We start from the raw sequence: 19,944 nt of genomic DNA, 5'->3' as shown, positions 1-19,944 counted from the left end.
GAAATGTCATTTGTCCTCAGATGTTTCATGTGAAAAGGTTTCCGACGTGATTGTGACCGCGTGACGGGAATTAACACACTTCGAACGCGGGGTGGTAGTTGGCGCTACACGTTTCGGACATTCCATTTTGGAAATCGTTAGGTAATTCAATATTTCGAGATCCGCAGTGTCAATGGTGTGGTAAGAATACCAAATTTCAGGCGTTACCTCTCACCACGAACAACGCAGTGGCCGACGGCCTTCAGTTAACGACCAAGAGTAGCGGCGTTTGCGTAGTTGTCAGTGCTAACAGATACGCAACACTGCACAAAACAACTGCAGAAATAAATGTGGCACGTACGACGAATGTATCCTTTAGGATAGTGCGGCAAAATTTGGCGTTAATGGGCTTTGGCAGCAGACGACTGACGCGAAAGCCTTTGCTAACAGCATGACATCGCATGCAACACCCTTCATTCGCTCGTGACATTATAGGTTGGACCCTAGACGATTGGACTGGTCAGATGAGTTCCGATTTCAGACTGATGCGAGCTGATGGTAGAGCTCGAGTGTGACGCAGACCTCACAATGCCACGACCCAAGTTGTCAACAAGGCACTGTGCAACCTCGTGGTGGCTCCATGATGGTGTGGACTGCTTTCATATGGAGTGGTCGGGTCCTTTGATCCAACTGAGCCGATCATTGACTGGAAATGGTTATGTTCGGATACGCAGAGACCATTTGTAGGTATTAATGACGTTCATGTTCCCAAACAACGATGTAAGTTTTATGGACACCAAAGCGCTATGTCACTGGGCCACAATTGTTCGTGATTGAGATGAAGAACACTGACGATTTGGCCACCCAGATCGCCCGACATAAATGTTATCGAACATTTATGGACCATAATCGAGAGATCAGTTCGTACACAAAATCCTGCACCGTCAATACTTTCGCAATTATGGACGGCTATAGAGGCAGCACGCCAACGACCCTGCTGCAGTGCTAACACCGGTTCCCGTCAGATCACCGACGTTACGCGCTGTCGGGCTGGGCTAGCACTTGGATGGGTGACCATCCGGTCTGCCGAGCGCTGTTGGCATGCGAGGTGCACTCAGCCCTTGTGAGGCAAACTGGAAGCTACTTGATTGAGGAGTAGCGGCTCCGGTCTCGGAAACTGACATACGGTCGAGAGAGCGGTGTGCTGACCACATGCCCCTCCATATCCGCATCCACGTGCTGAGGATGACACGGCGGCTGGTCGGTACCGTTGGGCCTTCATGGCCTGGTCGGGAGGAGTTTAGTTTCAGTTTTTTAACGGAGGAGGCATCGCTCAGTATTTCTGTGGGGGACTTCCAACGACTTTTCGCACTACGTCGGGCAAAAGGAGGTCCAACACGATATTAGGAGGTATGCTGTGACATTTGTGAGCTCAGCTCACAACACGTATAATGCTCAGGATGATAAGATTAGCAAAACCCAGTTGTGCTGGAATGCCATCAATCAGTCACATCATTTCCTGCTCATATTCAGGTAGTTCAGGTTCAGTTTGGGTTGTTCATGCACATGGCTTCTCTTTCATTGCAGTACTTGGTGTAAGGGTTGATCAAAAATTTTCTGTTTGAGGGCGTTGCGAAACGTCCCCTTAGAACAATTGTACAAGACTGTGCTTAACCTGACAGACTGTGCTTAACCTGACACACAATATTTTTAGCGCAACGCAATCTGACTTCCAATAATCCCTACAAAAGAATGGCCCTGACTAACATTAACCTATACCTTTCACAAATAACTTACCTCACAAAAATCTTCATTACTCGAACTACTGCAATACAGCGTGCGCCACTATTGCCAGCTAAATAAAAGATTCAAACTACAGAAGGCACTAACTACTGATAGGGATAGTTAGCAAATGAAAGATATTAATAGAGAACAAATAATGTATTTACCTCAATATCATCAAAAGTCATAATATATATTGCAGTTCATGACAAATTACAAAACTCCGCCATCTCTCTCCCCACATCCACCACTGCTGGCGGCTCACCTCCAACTGCGCCACGCTACGCGCTGTTCACATCCAGCTGCCGCTGCCCAACACTACAATGGCAGACAACAATGTAAACTAGCCACAGACTGCACACAGCACAGCAAGTTATTTTCATACCGAGCGTTACGTAACGTTGCCGATAAGAAAACATAAACAGCCTACTTACAGTTGTTACAGCTTATAGTCAACGTAACGCGACTCCGATGGTGGTATATAAGCACAGACAAGTAGGAACGGGATTAGTGGGCATTTGTGTCCCTCCGAAGCGCGTGCAATAAATACGGAAACGTGAACTACGGCGACGTTGCTGCCAAATGCAGGACCAGCGTGCTGCTATTCTTTTCTTGGGTGCCGAAGGACAAACACCGTTAGACATCCATTGAGGAATGAAGAATGTGTATGGGGCAGCATATCTGTCGAAAATCACCGTTGGGTAATGGGGCTGAAAGGGGTGGTGCTTCTTCATGATATTGCACGTCCTCATACGGCAAATGTCGTAATGCATATGTTATGTCAACCCAAGTGGGAGACACTCGAGCACTGCCCTATAGGTCTAATCTCTCCCCATGCTGTTATCACGCCTTAGGTCTCTCAAAGGGGGCCGTGAAGGGTCGGTGATTCTGTCAGACGACGATGTGCAGAAAGCAGTTACGGAGTTCTTCATGCAGAAGGACTCAGTGTTTTACCGAACAGGTATCTTCAACTAGCGCGTCGGTGGGATGATTGCTTCAGTACTCATGGAGGTTTTGCCTGATTGACATACCGATCGTGGACTGGACGGTCTTGGAACGGAAACTTTCTGAAAGCCCCTTGTAGATCTAAGCTACCTATTAACACTGACATTTGAGGTACATTGAAAAGACCGCTTGGGCGGCCTAGGAAGAGATGGGCACACTAGGTTAATGAAGATCTCAAGAGGAGTAACATGGGACGCAGAGAGAGAAAAGCTATACCAGGATAGACATCAACGGAGGCGCCACATTTACAAACTTCCTACCAAGTTCACCGGAAGACAATCCTCAAAAATGGTTCAAATGGCTCTAAGCACTATGGCACTTAACATCTGAGGTTCCCTAGACTTAGAACTACTTAAACCTAACTAACCTTAGGACATCACACACATCCATGCCGAGGCAGGAATCGAACCTGCAACCGTGGCAGCAGCGCGGTTCCGGATTGAAGCGCCAGAACCGCTTAATCACAGCGGCCGGCAAGACAATCCTAATGATGATGGTGATATCGAATAGTTTTGATCTGAGCTATTAACAATAAGGTTACTGTTGTTGTTACAGATACAAGTATTATATCCATTCATCTGCTATTAACAGCATTTCATCAAAGAACGCCATGCCCGCATCTCGTGGTCGTGCGGTAGCGTTCTCGCTTCCCACGCCCGGGTTCCCGGGTTCGATTCCCGGCGGGGTCAGGGATTTTCTCTGCCTCGTGATGGCTGGGTGTTGTGTGCTGTCCTTAGGTTAGTTAGGTTTAAGTAGTTCTAAGTTCTAGGGGACTGATGACCATAGATGTTAAGTCCCATAGTTCTCAGAGCCATTTTTTGAAAGAACGCCATCTATTTTGTAACGAATGGCCTCTTTCAGAGCACCTCCCCACTTTGTATACAGTCAACAAAATTTTAAAGTGCAAGTTAAAGTTTGGAAAAAAGGGGAAACTTTCGATTGTCAGCTAGAGGACGAGATGACATCCATCTGCAACTGACAACTATGTAAGTTACTTTTTGGTTTCTAAGCTTTCACTAGGGTTTTCAAAATTTGTTGGCTGAATGAAAAATGTGAAAGCGCTCTTCCAAATTTCCTGCTGCAAAAACTTTCTGCCCGTAATGACAGGAAAACATGGTGAAGGAAGGAAAACAATAGCTTAATGTCCGATCGTCATAAACGGAGCACAAGCCCGGAATGGACGAGGGACGGACAGAAAATCGACCGTGGCCTTTGCTTGAGGCGTCATGTCACGGTCCGCGCGTCGCCCCCCGTCGGGATTCGAGTCCTCCCTCGGACATGGATGTGTGTGTCGTCCTCAGTGTAAGTTAGATTAAGTAGTGTGTAAGCTCAGGGACCGATGACCTCAGCAGTTTGGTCTCATAGGACTTACCTCAAATTTCCAATTTCTTTCCTTTGCTTGATTCACTTTTCAGTCATTTCGGGATCAATCGTTACGTCTGTAACTAGCATTATGGAACCTTCTGAATGTGAGTCAAATCTATATTACTATGCCACTACCCGGAAACAAGAACACAATATCTGGTGCAGGTTGCCTCTCTAACGGCTTCAAGGTACAAAAAAAAAAATTGATTTCCAATATCTCGAGTAATTATTGATCGAATTTAAAAAATTTCAAATGTTATCTTGATTTACTCATTAATGTAGAAAGTTTAGCATAATAAGCAAGTATTATAATTAGGAACTTATTATACTTGTGGCAGTATAACTGGTGGTGCGTGAAACCCGTACTTTGTTCACATAGTATTTGAGAACTTAGCGAGTTCTAACAAAGTTTACATATGATTTCAAATCTTTACGATATTTGCTGAAAGCAGAAACGTTTATCGGTTATAACATTTTCGCTATTACTACAGTAAAACTTCAGAGCCAAACACGATGCCTTAATTTATTACTTCTCCACTAACGACTATATTCGCAACACACTTTACGGACAGTAGACAAATATACCACTAAATGTGCCCACAGAATTACATTATTGTCCAGTGAGTCACATAGTTAAGGAGAAATGACGTCACAAATATTGAGATATGTGAAAAATTAGCTTTTGCTTAAATGAAGCGCAAATTAGCTCACTATATTCATCCAGTGTTTCATAATGAGAGCACTTAACGATTTCCAACAAACTTTAAGCTTCATTTCAAACCTGTTCTGAACTATTTCTCGCTTAGGTGCTTAACGTTACAAAATGGTTCAAATAGCTCTGAGCACTATGGGACTCAACTTCTTAGGTCATCAGTCCCCTACAGCTTAGAACTACTTAAACCTAACTAACCTAAGGACATCACACACATCCATGCCCGAGGCAGGATGCGAACCTGCGACCGTAGCGGTCGCGCGGTTCCAGACTGTAGCGCGTAGAACCGCTCGGCCACTTCGGCCGGTCTTAAAGTTACACATTTGTTCATTTGTAAGAATCGGTGGTTTACTGGTAGGATAGAAAACAGTAACGGAACAAGAGACAAGGAACATACGAAGCGCATGTGTGCGGTTTTCTTTCCCTTTCCTCTGCTTCAAAGTAAAAGTCCTGAATGTTCAATATCAAGTAGATAAGCAACTCTAAATTCCCGATTTTTTAAAGAATCGAGCTTCTACGTATAAAATAGCTTCAAACTTTACAAATGAGTTAATGTGTTAAATATTTGACGTTACGTATGTAAGCGAGAGAAAGTTTAGAAAAGGATTGAAATTATGTTTAAAGTTTGCTGGAAGTTGCTAAGTGCTCTCATTATCAAACACTGACTGGATACAGACTGCTTCATTTGCGCTCTGTTTTAAGAAAACATAGTTTTTTACGCATCTCAATGTTCAAGACGTCACATATCCTGAAATATGTGCAATACAATTGTGGTGTCACCGCAAGACACCACACTTGCTAGGTGGTAGCCTTTAAATCGGCCGCCACACGGTAGGTCTAGAGAGACTTCGTAGCACTCGCCCCAGTTGTACAACCGACTTTGCTAGCGATGGTTCACTGACAAAATACGCTCCCATTTGCCGAGACGATAGTTAGCATAGCGTTCAGCTACGTAATTTGCTACGACCAGCGCCGGCTTGAGGGTGGGGCGACCCGGGCGGTCGCCCAGGGCGCCGGGGCCCAAGGGGCGCCACGTACTACACGCATGTAAAAAAAAATTACAATTTACAATCACCCATTTCGCGAAACTAAAATATTATTCAGTCTCATTCAACATACGTCATTAATCTCACGAATGCGCGATGAATTCGGGGTAGCAGAAGAGAAATCATGCTGAATGCAATCTTCGTATGGTCTGCAACCATCCATGTTTGACGCGGGCTAGCATGGGCTCTACCAAAGCGCCTCTCTTATTTGTTTCAAGAACTGCAACAAGCAAGAGCCCATGCAGCCGCACCATCTCTCGTTCACAACAGGAACTACCGGTCGCTCCAAATAAAAGAAAATACAGACTGTGAAATACACATTACATTATGATTTAATTAATACGAATGTATTTATATCGAATATTTGTGACTTAATGACTCATGTACATTAATTAATAGATCATGCAATGCGTGCGCTTCATTCATAGAGAATTCTCCCCTAACGTACTGAAATAATACAGCGCCACACAATGTTTGTTAGACTGCATACGTTGGCAGCTCTACGATTTGCACCCGCATGTCAGTAATTGTCAGTAAGAGTCGGAGGCAGTGGTCATGTTTTCGTGGCTGAATAATTGTGAGTGAAACGAGTGTCGTGACTGTGTCAACATTTTAATTTTCTGGTAAGTGCGAAAATGTCGTGTTGCAAAGCACTGCCAGGTTCGCTATTTATACAATAAAGGGCGCCAACTGGACGACTCGCCCGGGGCACCTGGATGGCTAAGGCCGCCCCTGGCTACGACCTAGCAAGGCGCCATGTTCAGTTACTATTGATATTGTGAATAATGTACAGTCAAGAGCGACGCTCATCATTAATGGATTAAAGTTAAGTATTCCACCAGCTACGTCCGTTTTTCTAAATTCTAATTTCCTTGTCCTGTTCCAGATCTCACGCCAGCCTGCGTGAGCTAAAACGCGTGGCTTTCGGCTTCCTCTAATAACACGGTATTGGTTCTCCTGCCAACCCACAACAACAATGATGTAAATTTCTAGCAAAAACGAAATGAATTTTAATTAAATCTTATTTTTGAAACCACCAACCAATGAATCAGCAACTTCTAAAAATGCAGTTTTGATTAATTCACCATCTTTGTATGGTTTCTTTGTATGGGTTCTTATGGTGCAATTATTTTTTAAACTCCGAATGGTGCATCAGCTCCTGCTTTATTCTTGTCTGATGGTTTTAAATAAGTTTATTATCGAACATTAAATCCATTTTAGTTCTTTTATCCCTTCTTTCGATGAAACAGAATCCAGTGGGGAAATCTTTTCAACCCCTGTGTGAACGGTTTTGAAGACGCGTTCGACGTTCCCTTCCTTCCCTACGGATACACTTGCTTAGGACTGTAAACACAAACACCTGTCCTTTACCTGGGTAAAGAAGTAATCGGTTTTCATTCCGAACGCAAGTCATAAGTTTTTCGACTTCTGCTTGAACAGACCCTCATTAGAACAAACCAAGCTGAGTATCAATGCGTAAATCAAAGTGTCCACATTAGTAGATGTCTGATACATACACGAAAAATATGACACGCACAATCTTCCGCGTATACAATCGACTGTGAGGCTGACAATGTAGTATCGTTGACCGACAGTGGCAATTACGCGGGAGAAACAAGCAGTTGTTGCTGTGAACGTGATCTGAGATCAGTGGAGATATTCCGGCTAAAGTGCGCGTCATTTATGACGGCGGCCGAGTTTAGGTTCGTTCTGCACATCTGATGTCACAAAACGCAGTCAGCCAATGAACAGAGAACGACGTTGCCAGGGCTGGAATGGAGTGCAGAGCATGGACGAGTGTCTTCAGTTTTAGAAAGGTTGTAACCTCCCGGCAGTAATGTTAAAAAAAATGTCAATGATTATAAAAAAATGTGCCAAATGCTGTCTTCCCACAAAACTGAATAATAAAAATGTTCCAGTATGTTAACTCCCCATAAAATTGAATAATAAAATGAGCCAAACGTAACCTCTTTGCAAAATTAAAGAATAAAAATTGCGCAAATGTAAACTCCACACAAAATATCGTTAAGGAATGAAGATTGATCATTAAACCCACAATAATATTAATTAAATAATGAATCATGAACTGAATGTAACATCTCAACAGCAATAATTAAACCTGACAAATTTTATAAGGGTAGCTGCGCTGACCATCGACCCTGTGAAATAATTAAACCTGATAAATTCTTACCTCAGTAAAACTACATCTATATCTGCTCTTATTTTTCGGCACAGCTCCGTGCAATGCTGGCTTATATTTAATTTTGATTCTTGGAAGGAATGCATAGGAAACATTATTTAACTTGAAATGAATCTTTTTCTTTAAAAAAGTTACTTTATAGAAAAATTATCATTGGGGCATTTTTTGAACAAATTAATTACAATTAACATACGTTATTAGGTGAGCGAAATGCTGCTTCATTACCTTCTACAATAATACACATCGTCCACCACAATCCTGACCAGAGTCGCGGGAAGATCGCGCCGCCGACGCATGCCGACGTGTGCTCGGTACAACTGTCCACTCGCTACTACTGTATCCGACTGCCTACACGCAACTACAGAGTGCAACTCGCAACTGAACACTCGCGCGGTCAAGCGCAGACTAGCAACGATAAATAACTCTCTGGTCAGAGATTCTGTCATGCCTCGCCATCGCTGGTAATGAAATACATATGAAACGTACGCGTTTCAAGGTTCAGTCATAAATAAAGTAATTGAACAAAAGCAATGTCTTGATAGCAGACTTTCTTTTATAGAAAGTGTGGAAAAAGCATTCTTTATACCAATTGCTACATATTCTATTAATTAATTAAACCAAACAAGCAATAAGCCTCCTAATTCAGGCGATAACAAGGAAAGGTGTTTGTATCATTTTCACTAACCGCTTTTTCGCAATAAAGAAAAGCGGTAATTGTTTATTTCCTATTGTACTTCGACGAAACGTGAGTAATTCATAATCATACCAACAGTGTTCCGCTTAAAGTCCTCTGGGAGAAGTCTGTAATGATGAGCTGCGTTAGTGTATTGGGTAAAGTGTTTGGTTTCTAAGTGAAAGGTTCCAAGTTCAAACCTTATTCTGTGCTTAATATTTTCTTTATTTAAAAACAATATCGAAGTGTCTTACTTCATGAATTTTATTCGTTTGAATGTATTTTTTTGAAATTTCTGGTGGATAGTCCATACGGAAAGTATATCTCTGCAAACTATTAAAAATTTCGTGCAATGGTTTACTACATCTAATGCTGCACAATAACTGCGTTGAACATCGAAACAAAATTAAGTCATTTATGGGGGGAAGGTATCAGTCAAGAAGATGTGTAAAAATCAAATTTTTGGGCCAAATAGTTTTTTGTGAAATCTAATAATAAAGTGTGTCAAAGCAGTCGAAACACCATGTGTCTGCACAGGCGAGCAGTGCAGTGATGACAAAATCGCGCACAGCGCGAAATGCGGGGAGCACGTCTCTGTAGCAGCGAAAGGGTTAATGCGGCCGTGGGGGCTTTACTTCATAAACAGCACGCTCCCCCCTAAACGTAAGTTTGCGAACTTACTATACTATGGCACTGCTTCTCTTGGCGCGTGCAACTGGCAACGCAGCAATCTCCCGCGTCTGGGCGGGCATGCGCGAACCGCCAAGATAAAAGAATTGAACTACAGTCAGCCTGAAACGTCACTGTGAAGTACCGAAAATGTCCCCGCGAGCTGCTAGTGGCACGCGAGCGGCAGTGTGGCGATCACTACTCTACACGAACGAAAATAGTAATTTGTCACTGGTGGGGGATCCCCTGGTGCAGCTGACTCTCTCGCTGGCTCCTGCATTAACCAATGTGCGCAGAGCCGAGATCACGATAACACACCAAGAACAGGTGTTTCGCATCTCCGTGTCAACAGGTGTAATTCACAATGGTGACGAACAACAATGTGTTAAGTTCTTATTCTGGGAGTGGAAGTGGAAGCTAACAGTTTCCTCTCACGTTCCATTTAAGTGGAAAAGTGAGCCACCACAACGTAAAGAATATGGAGAACACGACAAGAACCTCTTCAAACCCTCACTTGTACTGCAACATTTCCCGAGAACACGTTTACGATCACTTTTTCAAAGCGAAAGACGACTGTAGGAATGACAATCCTGTAACTGTTAGAGATCTGGCAATAAAGATTTGATCTTGTAAAATCAGATGGTTCTTTAGAAAATAAGAAATTTTGTAGTGGTACGTATAATTTAAAATTTGCCACAAGTTTCTGTCTCCCTGCGTTTGTAGAGGGTTAATTCATCTACTAGGAACACTTCTAGTATTGCTGCTAACATAGCTATTATGACTGTCACTACAGTCACTATAAGTATATTTCCTCTACGTTTATTGGTTCAAATGGCTCTGAGCACTATGGGACTTAACATCTATGGTCATCAGTCCCCTAGAACTTAGAACTACTTAAACCTAACTAACCTAAGGACAGCACACAACACCCAGCCATCACGAGGCAGAGAAAATCCCTGACCCCGAGCTACGTTTTTGTTATGCAGAATTTGCTGCGATGTCCGTAACACAATAAATATGCATTTCCTACCATTGGTTCCCTATCTCGATGTCGGCACACTATCGCCTGTTTCAGTTTGACCCAAAAGGTTTGAGACACCTTGAAAAGTATCCAATAAACAGGGACAGAGTAGTACCAGTGATGTGTGGGAGTGTAGGTCATGAGTTCTGTTTGGACAGCTCAGCCGGTTGAACACTTGCCTGCAAAAGGCGAAGATCATACACTCGAGCCTTGGTCTGGCACACAGTTTTAAACTGTCAAGAAGCTTTACATCAGCAGACAATCTGCTACAGAGTCAAAAGTCATTCTGGAATTGAGTATTTACACTACTGGCCATTAAAATTGTTAATCCAAGAAGAAATACAGATGATAAATGGGTATTCATTGGGCAAAGATATTATACTAGAACTAACATATGATCACATTTTCACACAATTTGGGTGCATAGATCCTGAGAAATCAGTACCCAGAACAACCACCTCTGGCCGTAATAATGTCCTTGATACGCCTGGGCATTGAGTCAAACAGAGCTTGGATGGCGTGTACAGGTACAGCTGCTCATGCAGCTTCAACACAATACCACAGTTCATCAAGAGTAGTGACTGGCGTATTGTGACGTGCCAGTTGTTCGGCCACCATTGACCAGACGTTTTCAATTGATGAGAGATATGGAGAATGTGCTGGCCAGGGCAGCAGTCGAACATTTTCTGTATCCACAATGGCCCGTACAGGACGTGAAACAGGCGGTCGTGCATTATCCTGCTGAAATGTAGAGTTTCGAAGGGATCGAATGAAGGGTAGAGCCACGGGTCGTAACACATCTGAAATGTAACGTCCACTGTTCAAAGTGACGTCAATGCGAACAAGAGGTGACTGAGATGTGTAACCAATAGCAGCCCATACAATCACGCAGGGTGATGGCGATGACGAATACACGCTTCCAATGTGCGTTCACCGCGATGTCACCAAACACGGATGCGATCATCATGATGCTGTAAACAGAACCTGGATTCATCCGAAAAAATGACCCAGGTTCATCGTCGAGTAACATGGTATGTTCTATATGCAATGACATCACGGTCCACAAAGCTCTCCAGGCCGGATACATTTGGTACTCCAGATCCACCTCGTACTATAGCAACAGTTAACCATCCATTCCCATGTGTGAAGGAATCATTGATGTCAATGCTGAAGTTGAGTCGGCATCCACAGAAGACTGCTGGTCCATCCAGTAGAGAGTGTGCTGCGACAGACTTTATAGTATTCTTCTTCTTGTCTGCAGCAGTCTGTGATGCAGCGTCAAGGGTAACCGCAGCCACGGTCTCCGAGCTGATAGTCCGTCCTGCGGCAAACGTCGTCGAACTGTTCGTGCAGATGGTTGTTGTCTTGCAAACGTCCCCATCTGTTGACTCAGGGATCCAGACGTGGCTGCACGATCCGTTACAGCCGTGTGGATAAGATGCCTGTCATCCCGACTGCTAGTGATACGAGGCCGTTGGGATCCGGCACGGCGTTCCATATTACCCTCCTGAACCCACCGATTCCATATGCTGGTAACAGTCATTGGATCTCGACCAACGCGAGCAGCGATGTCGCGATACGATAAACCGCAATAGCGATAGGCTACAATCCGACCTTTATCAAAGTTGAAATCGTGATGTTACGCATTTCTCCTCGTTACACGAGGTATCACAACAACTTTTCACCGGGCAACGCCGGTCAACTGCTCTTTGTATATGAGAAATCGGTTGGAAACTTTCCTCATGTCAGCATGTTGTAGGTGTCGCCACCGTCGCCAACCTTGTGTGAATGCTCTGAAAAGCTAATCATTTGCATATGTAAGCATTTTCCTCCTGTCGGTTAAATTTCGCGTCTGTAGCACGTCATCTTCGTGGTGTAGCAATTATAATGGCCAGTAGTGTATTTGTCATGGAAAAACACGTGTGCCAGCATCTCGTGGTCGTGCGGTAGCGTTCTCGCTTCCCACGCCCGGGTTCCCGGGTTCGATTCCCGGCGGGGTCAGGGATTTTCTCTGCCTCGTGATGGCTGGGTGTTGTGTGCTGTCCTTAGGTTAGTTAGGTTTAAGTAGTTCTAAGTTCTAGGGGACTGATGACCATAGATGTTAAGTCCCATAGTGCTCAGAGCCATTTGAACCATTTTTTTTGAAAAACACGTGCCCCCTCCAGGTGGCGGATGGAGGAGGGGTCGGTGACGTGGCGCTCGGCGGCCGGCTCGCTGCTGCGGCACAACGTGCGCTTCCTGTGCGCGCTGGGCGTGTGGCCGCCCGCCGCCCCCGCGCCTCGCGCCTTCCGCGCTCTGACCGCCGCCCTCATGGCGCTCGGCGCCGGCCACCTCCTGGGCGCCGCCTGCTCCGTCTACGCCTGCTCCGGCGACCTGCAGCTGCTGACGCTGGCGCTCTCCAACGCCTTCCCCGTGTTCTCGGGCCTCGCCAAGGCCGCGCTGCTGGTGGCGCGCCACCGCCGCTACTCGGCCCTCGTCGGCGGCGTCGACGCGCTCCGGGCGCGCCAGCGCGGCTTCTGCGACGCCGACCCGCAGCTGGCGGCCGCCCTCCGCGAGACCCGGCGCTGGTCCGTCAAACTCACTTTCCTCTTCTACTCGTCCGTCCTGTCGGCCATGGTCGTGTGGGCGCTGATGCCACTTTCCGTGTACCCTCAGGTGCGCGTATTTCCCTTTCAGCAGCTCCCGTGGCCGAACCTCACCCGGGAACCCACCTACTGGTTCCTGTACGTCCACCAGTGCGTGGCCACCTTCTTTTTCTGCTCCATCGACATGAACACAGACTGCTTTTTCGCGACTATTATGGCACATATCTCGATGCAGTTCAGGGTCCTGGCTTCGAGAATAGCGGGACTGCGCCTTCGGGAAAGAACGCAGAAGATAAAACTGTGCGCTGAATCCGAGGATGTGTCCACACTTCACGGCGACATGTATAATGAGATGTGCTTATGTGTCGACACCCACGAAGAGCTCATCAGGTAGGTGATCCTAAAGCAATTTCTGTAACTGGTCAGTATCTCGAAACTTTTGCAGATCTTGCTAACATTTCGTAAAGGTGATAGTAGGATAGAAGCTGAAGTGATAAATTAAAATTTGTGTCACGGCCAGAACCTGAACCTTGGCCTCCTGCTTACTAGAAAGATGTGATATCCGCTATAACAACCTGGCGCTGTGGCTGACATAACTACACAAACTACTCTAGTCAATCCAGAATGAGATTTTCACTCTGCAGCGGAGTGTGCGCTGATATGAAACTTCCTGGCAGATTAAAATTGTGTCCCGGACCGATAATCGAACTCGGGACCTTTGACTTTCGCGGGCAAGTGCTCTACCATCTGAGCTATCCCAGCACGACTGACGCCCCGTCCTCACAGCTTTACTTACGCCATTACCTCGTCTCCTACCTACCAAACTTTACAGAAGCTCTCCTGCGAATCTTGCAAGACTTGCACTCCTGAAAGAAAGGATATTGCAGAGACATGGCTTAGCCACAGCCCGGGGGATGTTTCCAGAACGAGATTTTCACTCTGCAGCGGAGTGTGCGCTGATATGAAACTTCCTGGCAGATTAAAACTGTGTGCCGGACCGAGACTCGAACTCGGGACCTTCGCCTTTCGCGGGCAACTGCTCTAGTCAATGCTTTCCCACTGTGCAGTGGTATCAGTCAGGGTGCCAGGACGGTGTAGTGGATAGCACATTTGCCTTAGTAAGTGGGAGACTTGGGTTTAAATCCTGGCTTTGGCACACATTTTAATTCATTGCTTCAGATTCTGTACTCATCAAAGGCCAAGTTAAGACCCAGTAAATCTCTAGGAACATGTAATTCGATCAGTTGAAAGTAGATTCGAAGGCAACATCAAACTAACAAGGGAATGGAATGATCCAATTCGACATGTCAAGACATACCTTGAAATTTTTGACATAAGAGGAATGCACCAAAAGAAATTCGCTGTCAAAATTTTAGCTGCTAAGGTGCAATGCAAGTATTTTAAAAAATATTAAAGTTACTCATTTCTGCTGCACGAAGAACTTCTTACGAGGTGTGCCTACAAAACAATGGGAGTGATCCTATCACAGAGTAAATATGAAAGGCGTTCAATAAGCAATGCAACACATTCTCTTTCTCGGCTGATTTTGGTTGAAAAAAATGCGGAGTTTGTTGTAGGACATCGTGGAATATTCCCACTTCAGCCTTTGTAGCTTCGTGTAGTTGCGATAGGTGTCGGCGCTATACGTAGCCTTGAAAATGCCTTCTGTAACGGAGGTGAGCTGCAAACAGACAGCTGTCATTGAGTTTCTTTAGGCGGAAAGCCAGAGCCTCGCAGATATTCGTAGGCACTTGCAGAATGACTACGGAGGCCTCCCAATGAACAAAAGCACGGCGAGTCGTTGGGCGAGCGTCTGTCACCATTGCAACAAGACTGCACAGACCTGTCTGATCTCCCAAGTGCCAATTGGCCTCCACAGCTGTGACTTCTGCAGTGTCGGAACGCGCTGATCAACTGACCACAAACACCTCGCTACTCAGCGGGACATCAGACAAGTCTGCGCACCCAGGAGTACACAAAATTTGATTCCACTTTCTTGTTCATGAGCCATTCAACCTGGGTCTAGCACCTTCAGACTACCATGTCTGTGGCCCAGTGAAGGACGGACTCCATGAGAAGCAGTACGCAGATGATGGGCTGGTTATTGATGCAGCAACAAGTTTGCTCACATTGAACGATGCTTATGTTGCAAAATAGGTTTGAGTCACTAAAATATGCTGTATTGGAAACCTGAGTAAAAGACCTACTTTCTGAAAAAAAAAGTGTTGCATTACTTATTGAACGCCCCTCGTCCGCATGCCATGAAGATGAACGACCGATCGCTGTGAAGCATGAAGCCATCTCAGTTGAATGCGCCATCTCTGATGTCTGTAGACAAATCAGTGTGGCCGTGGCCTTCGTTTGTACTGGGTGGAGCAGAGGGAACGCATGTTTTTCACTATTGAATGACTAGGAAAATGGCTCTGAGCACTATGGGACTCAACATCTTAGGTCATAAGTCCCCTAGAACTTAGAACTACTTAAACCTAACTAACCTAAGGACATCACACACATCCATGCCCGAGGCAGGATTCGAACCTGCGACCGTAGCAGTCGCGCGGTTCCAGACTGAAGCGCCTAGAACCGCTCGGCCACACCGGCCAGCGAATGACTAGGACACGGTTTGATAAAAATAATAAAAACAAGCATTAAGTGATAGAGTTTTTAATGCAGTTTTGAAATATACATACTCTTTTAGGTTCGAAAAATATTGTCTTGGAGATGACGTCCTTCTTGCTGGATACAAATTTGGATCCTCTCCTGAAAGTTACACATCGCTCTCTCCAACATTTCAGTCCGCACGGCTTCAATGTCATCGATTGTGCGAGGTTTGTTCATGTAGACTTTTGATTTTAAATATCCCCACAAAAAGAAGTCACATACCGACAAATCGGGTGAGCGAGTGAGCCTGTAAACATCACCATATCTCGAAATAACATGTCCTGGGAATATTTGTTGAACCACTTCCATGGGTGCTCTCGCCGTGTGAGCTGTGGCACCATCCTGCTGAAATCATATTTCTCTCATGTTCACTTGACGCCTTTCAAGTTCTGGACAAAGAAAGTTGTTCAACATTTTTTTGTTTTATTTCTCGCAGTCAGTTTTAACTACGATAGCAGGGCACTTAAACCATTAGACAAATTCCAGAATGAGATTTTCACTCTGCAGGGAGTGTGCGCTGATATGAAACTTCCTGGCAGATTAAAACTGTGTGCCCGACCGAGACTCGAACTCGGGACCTTTGCCTTTCGCGGGCAAGTGCTCTACCATCTGAGCTACCGAAGCACGACTCACGCCCGGTCCTCACAGCTTTACTTCTGCCAGTATCTCGTCTCCTGCCTTCCAAACTTTACAGGAGACGAGATACTGGCAGAAGTACAGCTGTGAGGACCGGGCGTGAGTCGTGCTTCGGTAGCTCAGATGGTCCCAGTTGGCCGGCGGCCGGCGTGGAGGTAGAACGTAGTGTGGTGTGCGCTGCGCCGTCTGTGCTTCTGCGTGGTAAGTCTCGCGCTTGCTGCACCTTAAAGCTCTGTATATCGAACACTTCGAGAAGTAATGAGTACTATGCAGTGATGGCTCAGCCAAGTCGAAAAGGTACGTTGAAACTTACCTTTGATTCTCGATATGCCAGACCTAAGTCGTTTGAAGTAGAGAATTGGTTAGAAGAAGATGTGAAGCTTTTCTTTAATGATATAATCGGGATCCACCTGTCGATTGTAGCTTGTGTCGCGTTTGTTAAACTGCGTAGTTCAGAGTTGTGCGAGAAAATAGTTGAGTCTTCCGGAGGTGTCATGAAATTTAAGCACCCAGATGGAAACGTTGGTGAAGTCACCGTTGCACATGCTGGTTTTGGCATTCGCACAGTTCGAATCTTCGAGTTGCCTTTTGAGATTACAACAGACCAAATTAATGTCGTAATTTCACCCTTCGGTAAAGCGCTCAGCAACTTTGCCGAGAAATGGTCAAGGGCGCATAAATTCCCAGTACTAAATGGAGTACGGCAGCTTCGAGTAGAGTTACAAAAGCACATCCCGTCGTACGTCAATGTCTGTGGATATAGAGGGATTGTAATTTATGACGACCAACCGCGAACCTGTGCCGCCTGTAACAAGCCTGGGCACGTTCGCGCAGAATGTATACAGCGGCGTGTTGCACAGCTGCCGGCCGGCGAGGCCGCCAGGCCACCGGCAATGACAACACTGCCAGGGACTTACGCCGCCGTGGCACACGAACGACCGACTGCCTCCTCAGCCCCTGAATCGTGTGCAAATACGAATTCTCCAGACACTGAAATTCCGATGGACGTCTGTGCCGTCATAGCTGACGACCTACAAGAGTCCCACCAACCTACGAAAACAGTTGAAGTTCCACCGAAACAGGCACCTGCAACTGTTAAGGCAGCCGATCCGCCGGAAGTTGAAGACCGACACACCTTGGAGGAAAGCGAAACTAACTTGGCTACTGAAGAAAGTCCGTCGAGAGGCAATTCTCCAAAAAAAAAAAAAAAAAGAAACGCCGGCTGGCGCGCAAAGGCGCAGAGGAGACAGCTCCTACACTCCGACAAAAAGCGAAGGAAATAGGTAGCAGCTTCAGCCAACAGATGGCTGGCAACACGAAAGCGACACCAGTTTCTGAGGAGCGTTCCCCTTCTGTGCTGGAAAAACGGGACGTCCAAGGAAAGCTAACAAAGAAAGCAAGCACCCACCCTCAAGAAGCGAATCACTCTCCTGAAGATTCACTCGTCCCACCCACGACGACAACGTCAACCAGCTGGGCAGACGAAAGCGATCATGACAATGCGGATGAAGAAATGACAGAAGTTTCAGAAACTAAAACAGACTGTACTCCAGCCCCAAACGTGGCTGATTTCTTAAACGAAGACGTCTCCGTAAACGAACTTTCTAAAGAACAAGGACACACCACTGAAACATTTGCTACCGGTGAATATTATTAAACTGAGTTTTAAAGCTGTCGCTTGCGAGACAAAACGGAAGAATGTTGTTTAAAGTTTGACCAAGTAGAACGAACAATGTCTGACATACAAGCCTACAAGATCGCTATAGTAAACCTTAATAGGATTCATAGTTCCTTTAAATTACAGAACTTAAAAGATTTTATATATGCTTCTGACAGTGACATTATCCTTTTACAAGAAGTGTTAGACATTGAGCTCGGTAACGTACCTGGCTTCAACGCCATAATAAACCCAGGGCATGGAACGGAAATGGGCACAGCTCTGCTCGCAAAGGAGGGCATAGTAGTCCAAGATGTGGTAACCCCACCAAACAGTAAAGGCATAGCGGCCACAATAAACAAAATACGAGTCATTAACGTCTATGCCCCTTCAGGATCCAGCAACAGGCACCGCAGAGCGGCGTTCTTTAAAGAAGAAGTTGTCCCACTATTTGGAACTCGATATGAACACCTTATCCTGGGAGGAGATTTTAACTGTGTTTTGCATGCCAAAGACCAAACTCCCAATTTCAACAAGTGTACTGGACTGGAACGTATACTTAATGACCTAAGACTAATAGATTCATGGGTGCATATGCACGGTGCCGCCCCTGGCTTCACCCACACCACAAGTCACTCGGCGAGCCGTCTAGACAGGATATATGTAACGCACAATTTGAAACACCACATTTTGCACTCCGAAATATGGCCTACCGTTTTCTCGGATCATGCTGCGTACATATGCACAATCAATCTGACAAAACAAGGGACCTACCGAGGTAGAGGCACATGGAAGCTCAACATGTCACATCTGGAAGACCAAACTTGTCAGGAGGCATTTTACAAGTTATGGAGAGAATGTGAAAGCAAATTTAGCTCGTACAACACTGGCACTGACTGGTGGCTGAAACATGCCAAACCTAAAATACGGAGGTTTTTCATAAATTACTCAAAAGACAAAAACTTTTGGTACAAATCAACTATAGAATTCTACTTTCAGTGTCTAAGGGATTTGTACAAGTCCGATGTAACTGTTGTGGACAACTACGAAAGAATTAACAAAATTAAAGCAAAAATTTTGGCTCTTCGGCGTAAACAACTGGAAGGCTACCAAATACGGTCGCGTGCCCAGAATATAGCTCAGCACGAGGTCACTTCCATTTATCATGTCATTCGTGAAAGCAAAACGGCGTCTCGCAAGATATTCTCTGAAATAACAACTGATGATGGAAGGAAGCTGACGAAGCAAAGAGAGATTAAAGAGGCAATCGTACAGCATTTTGAATCCTTAATGTCTAGTCAACCAGTTGACGAACAGCTTCAAGACGAGTTAATGATCAACCTCCAGGGCAAAGTGTGCCACGCGGAAGCACAAACTCTCATCTCGGAAGTGACTGAAGAAGATGTCGACGAAGCTATATATGGAAGCATGAAAAATAAGGCTCCAGGGGCAGACGGAATTCCGGCAGAATTTTATCGTAAATTTAGCGCCCTCGTAAAACCCAAGTTAACTCTCATCTGCAACGAACTACTAAACCCTGAAAATCACATCCCGAAAGAATTTCGTGAGGGACTCGTAGTGTTAGTGCCAAAAACCACCAATACGAAAACTGTAAGCTCTCTGAGGCCAATTACGCTTTTAAACAGCGATTATAAAATCTTTGGCCGCATCCTCGCTCGCAGGCTGAAAACCACAATGACCAGCGTCACTGGCCCTTATCAAACAAGTGTGGGCAAAGATAGGAGAATTCTCCAGACCCTTTGTGACTACAGGAACCTAATCTCTACGGCCGACGTCTGCAAAATAAAATGTGCACTCATCTCACTCGACTTTGATAAAGCATTCGACAGGGTAAATCATTGTTTTCTCCTTCGGACCATGGGCGTAATGGGCTTCCCTCCGACTTTCATTGCATTAGTAAGAAATACATTAACAAACAACTCAGCCAGATTT

General features: G+C 45.3%; 1 protein-coding gene across 1 annotated transcript in view; it reads left to right on the top strand.

Moving 5' to 3' along the window:
- Window positions 1–12,624: 12,624 nt before the first annotated feature.
- LOC126188781 (odorant receptor Or2-like) overlaps window positions 12,625–19,944 on the top strand; it is a 44,357-nt gene continuing 37,037 nt past the window's right edge. Inside the window, exon 1 of the mRNA XM_049930393.1 lies at window positions 12,625–13,427. Within this exon, the coding sequence (XP_049786350.1) occupies window positions 12,625–13,427 (803 nt within the window). The remainder of the gene's footprint in view (window positions 13,428–19,944) is intronic.

The sequence above is a fragment of the Schistocerca cancellata genome, chromosome 5 (genome assembly GCF_023864275.1).
Source record: "Schistocerca cancellata isolate TAMUIC-IGC-003103 chromosome 5, iqSchCanc2.1, whole genome shotgun sequence".
Lineage (NCBI taxonomy): Eukaryota > Metazoa > Arthropoda > Insecta > Orthoptera > Acrididae > Schistocerca > Schistocerca cancellata.
Note: the sequence above shows the minus strand (reverse complement) of the source record. Positions and strands in the feature narration are given on the sequence as shown.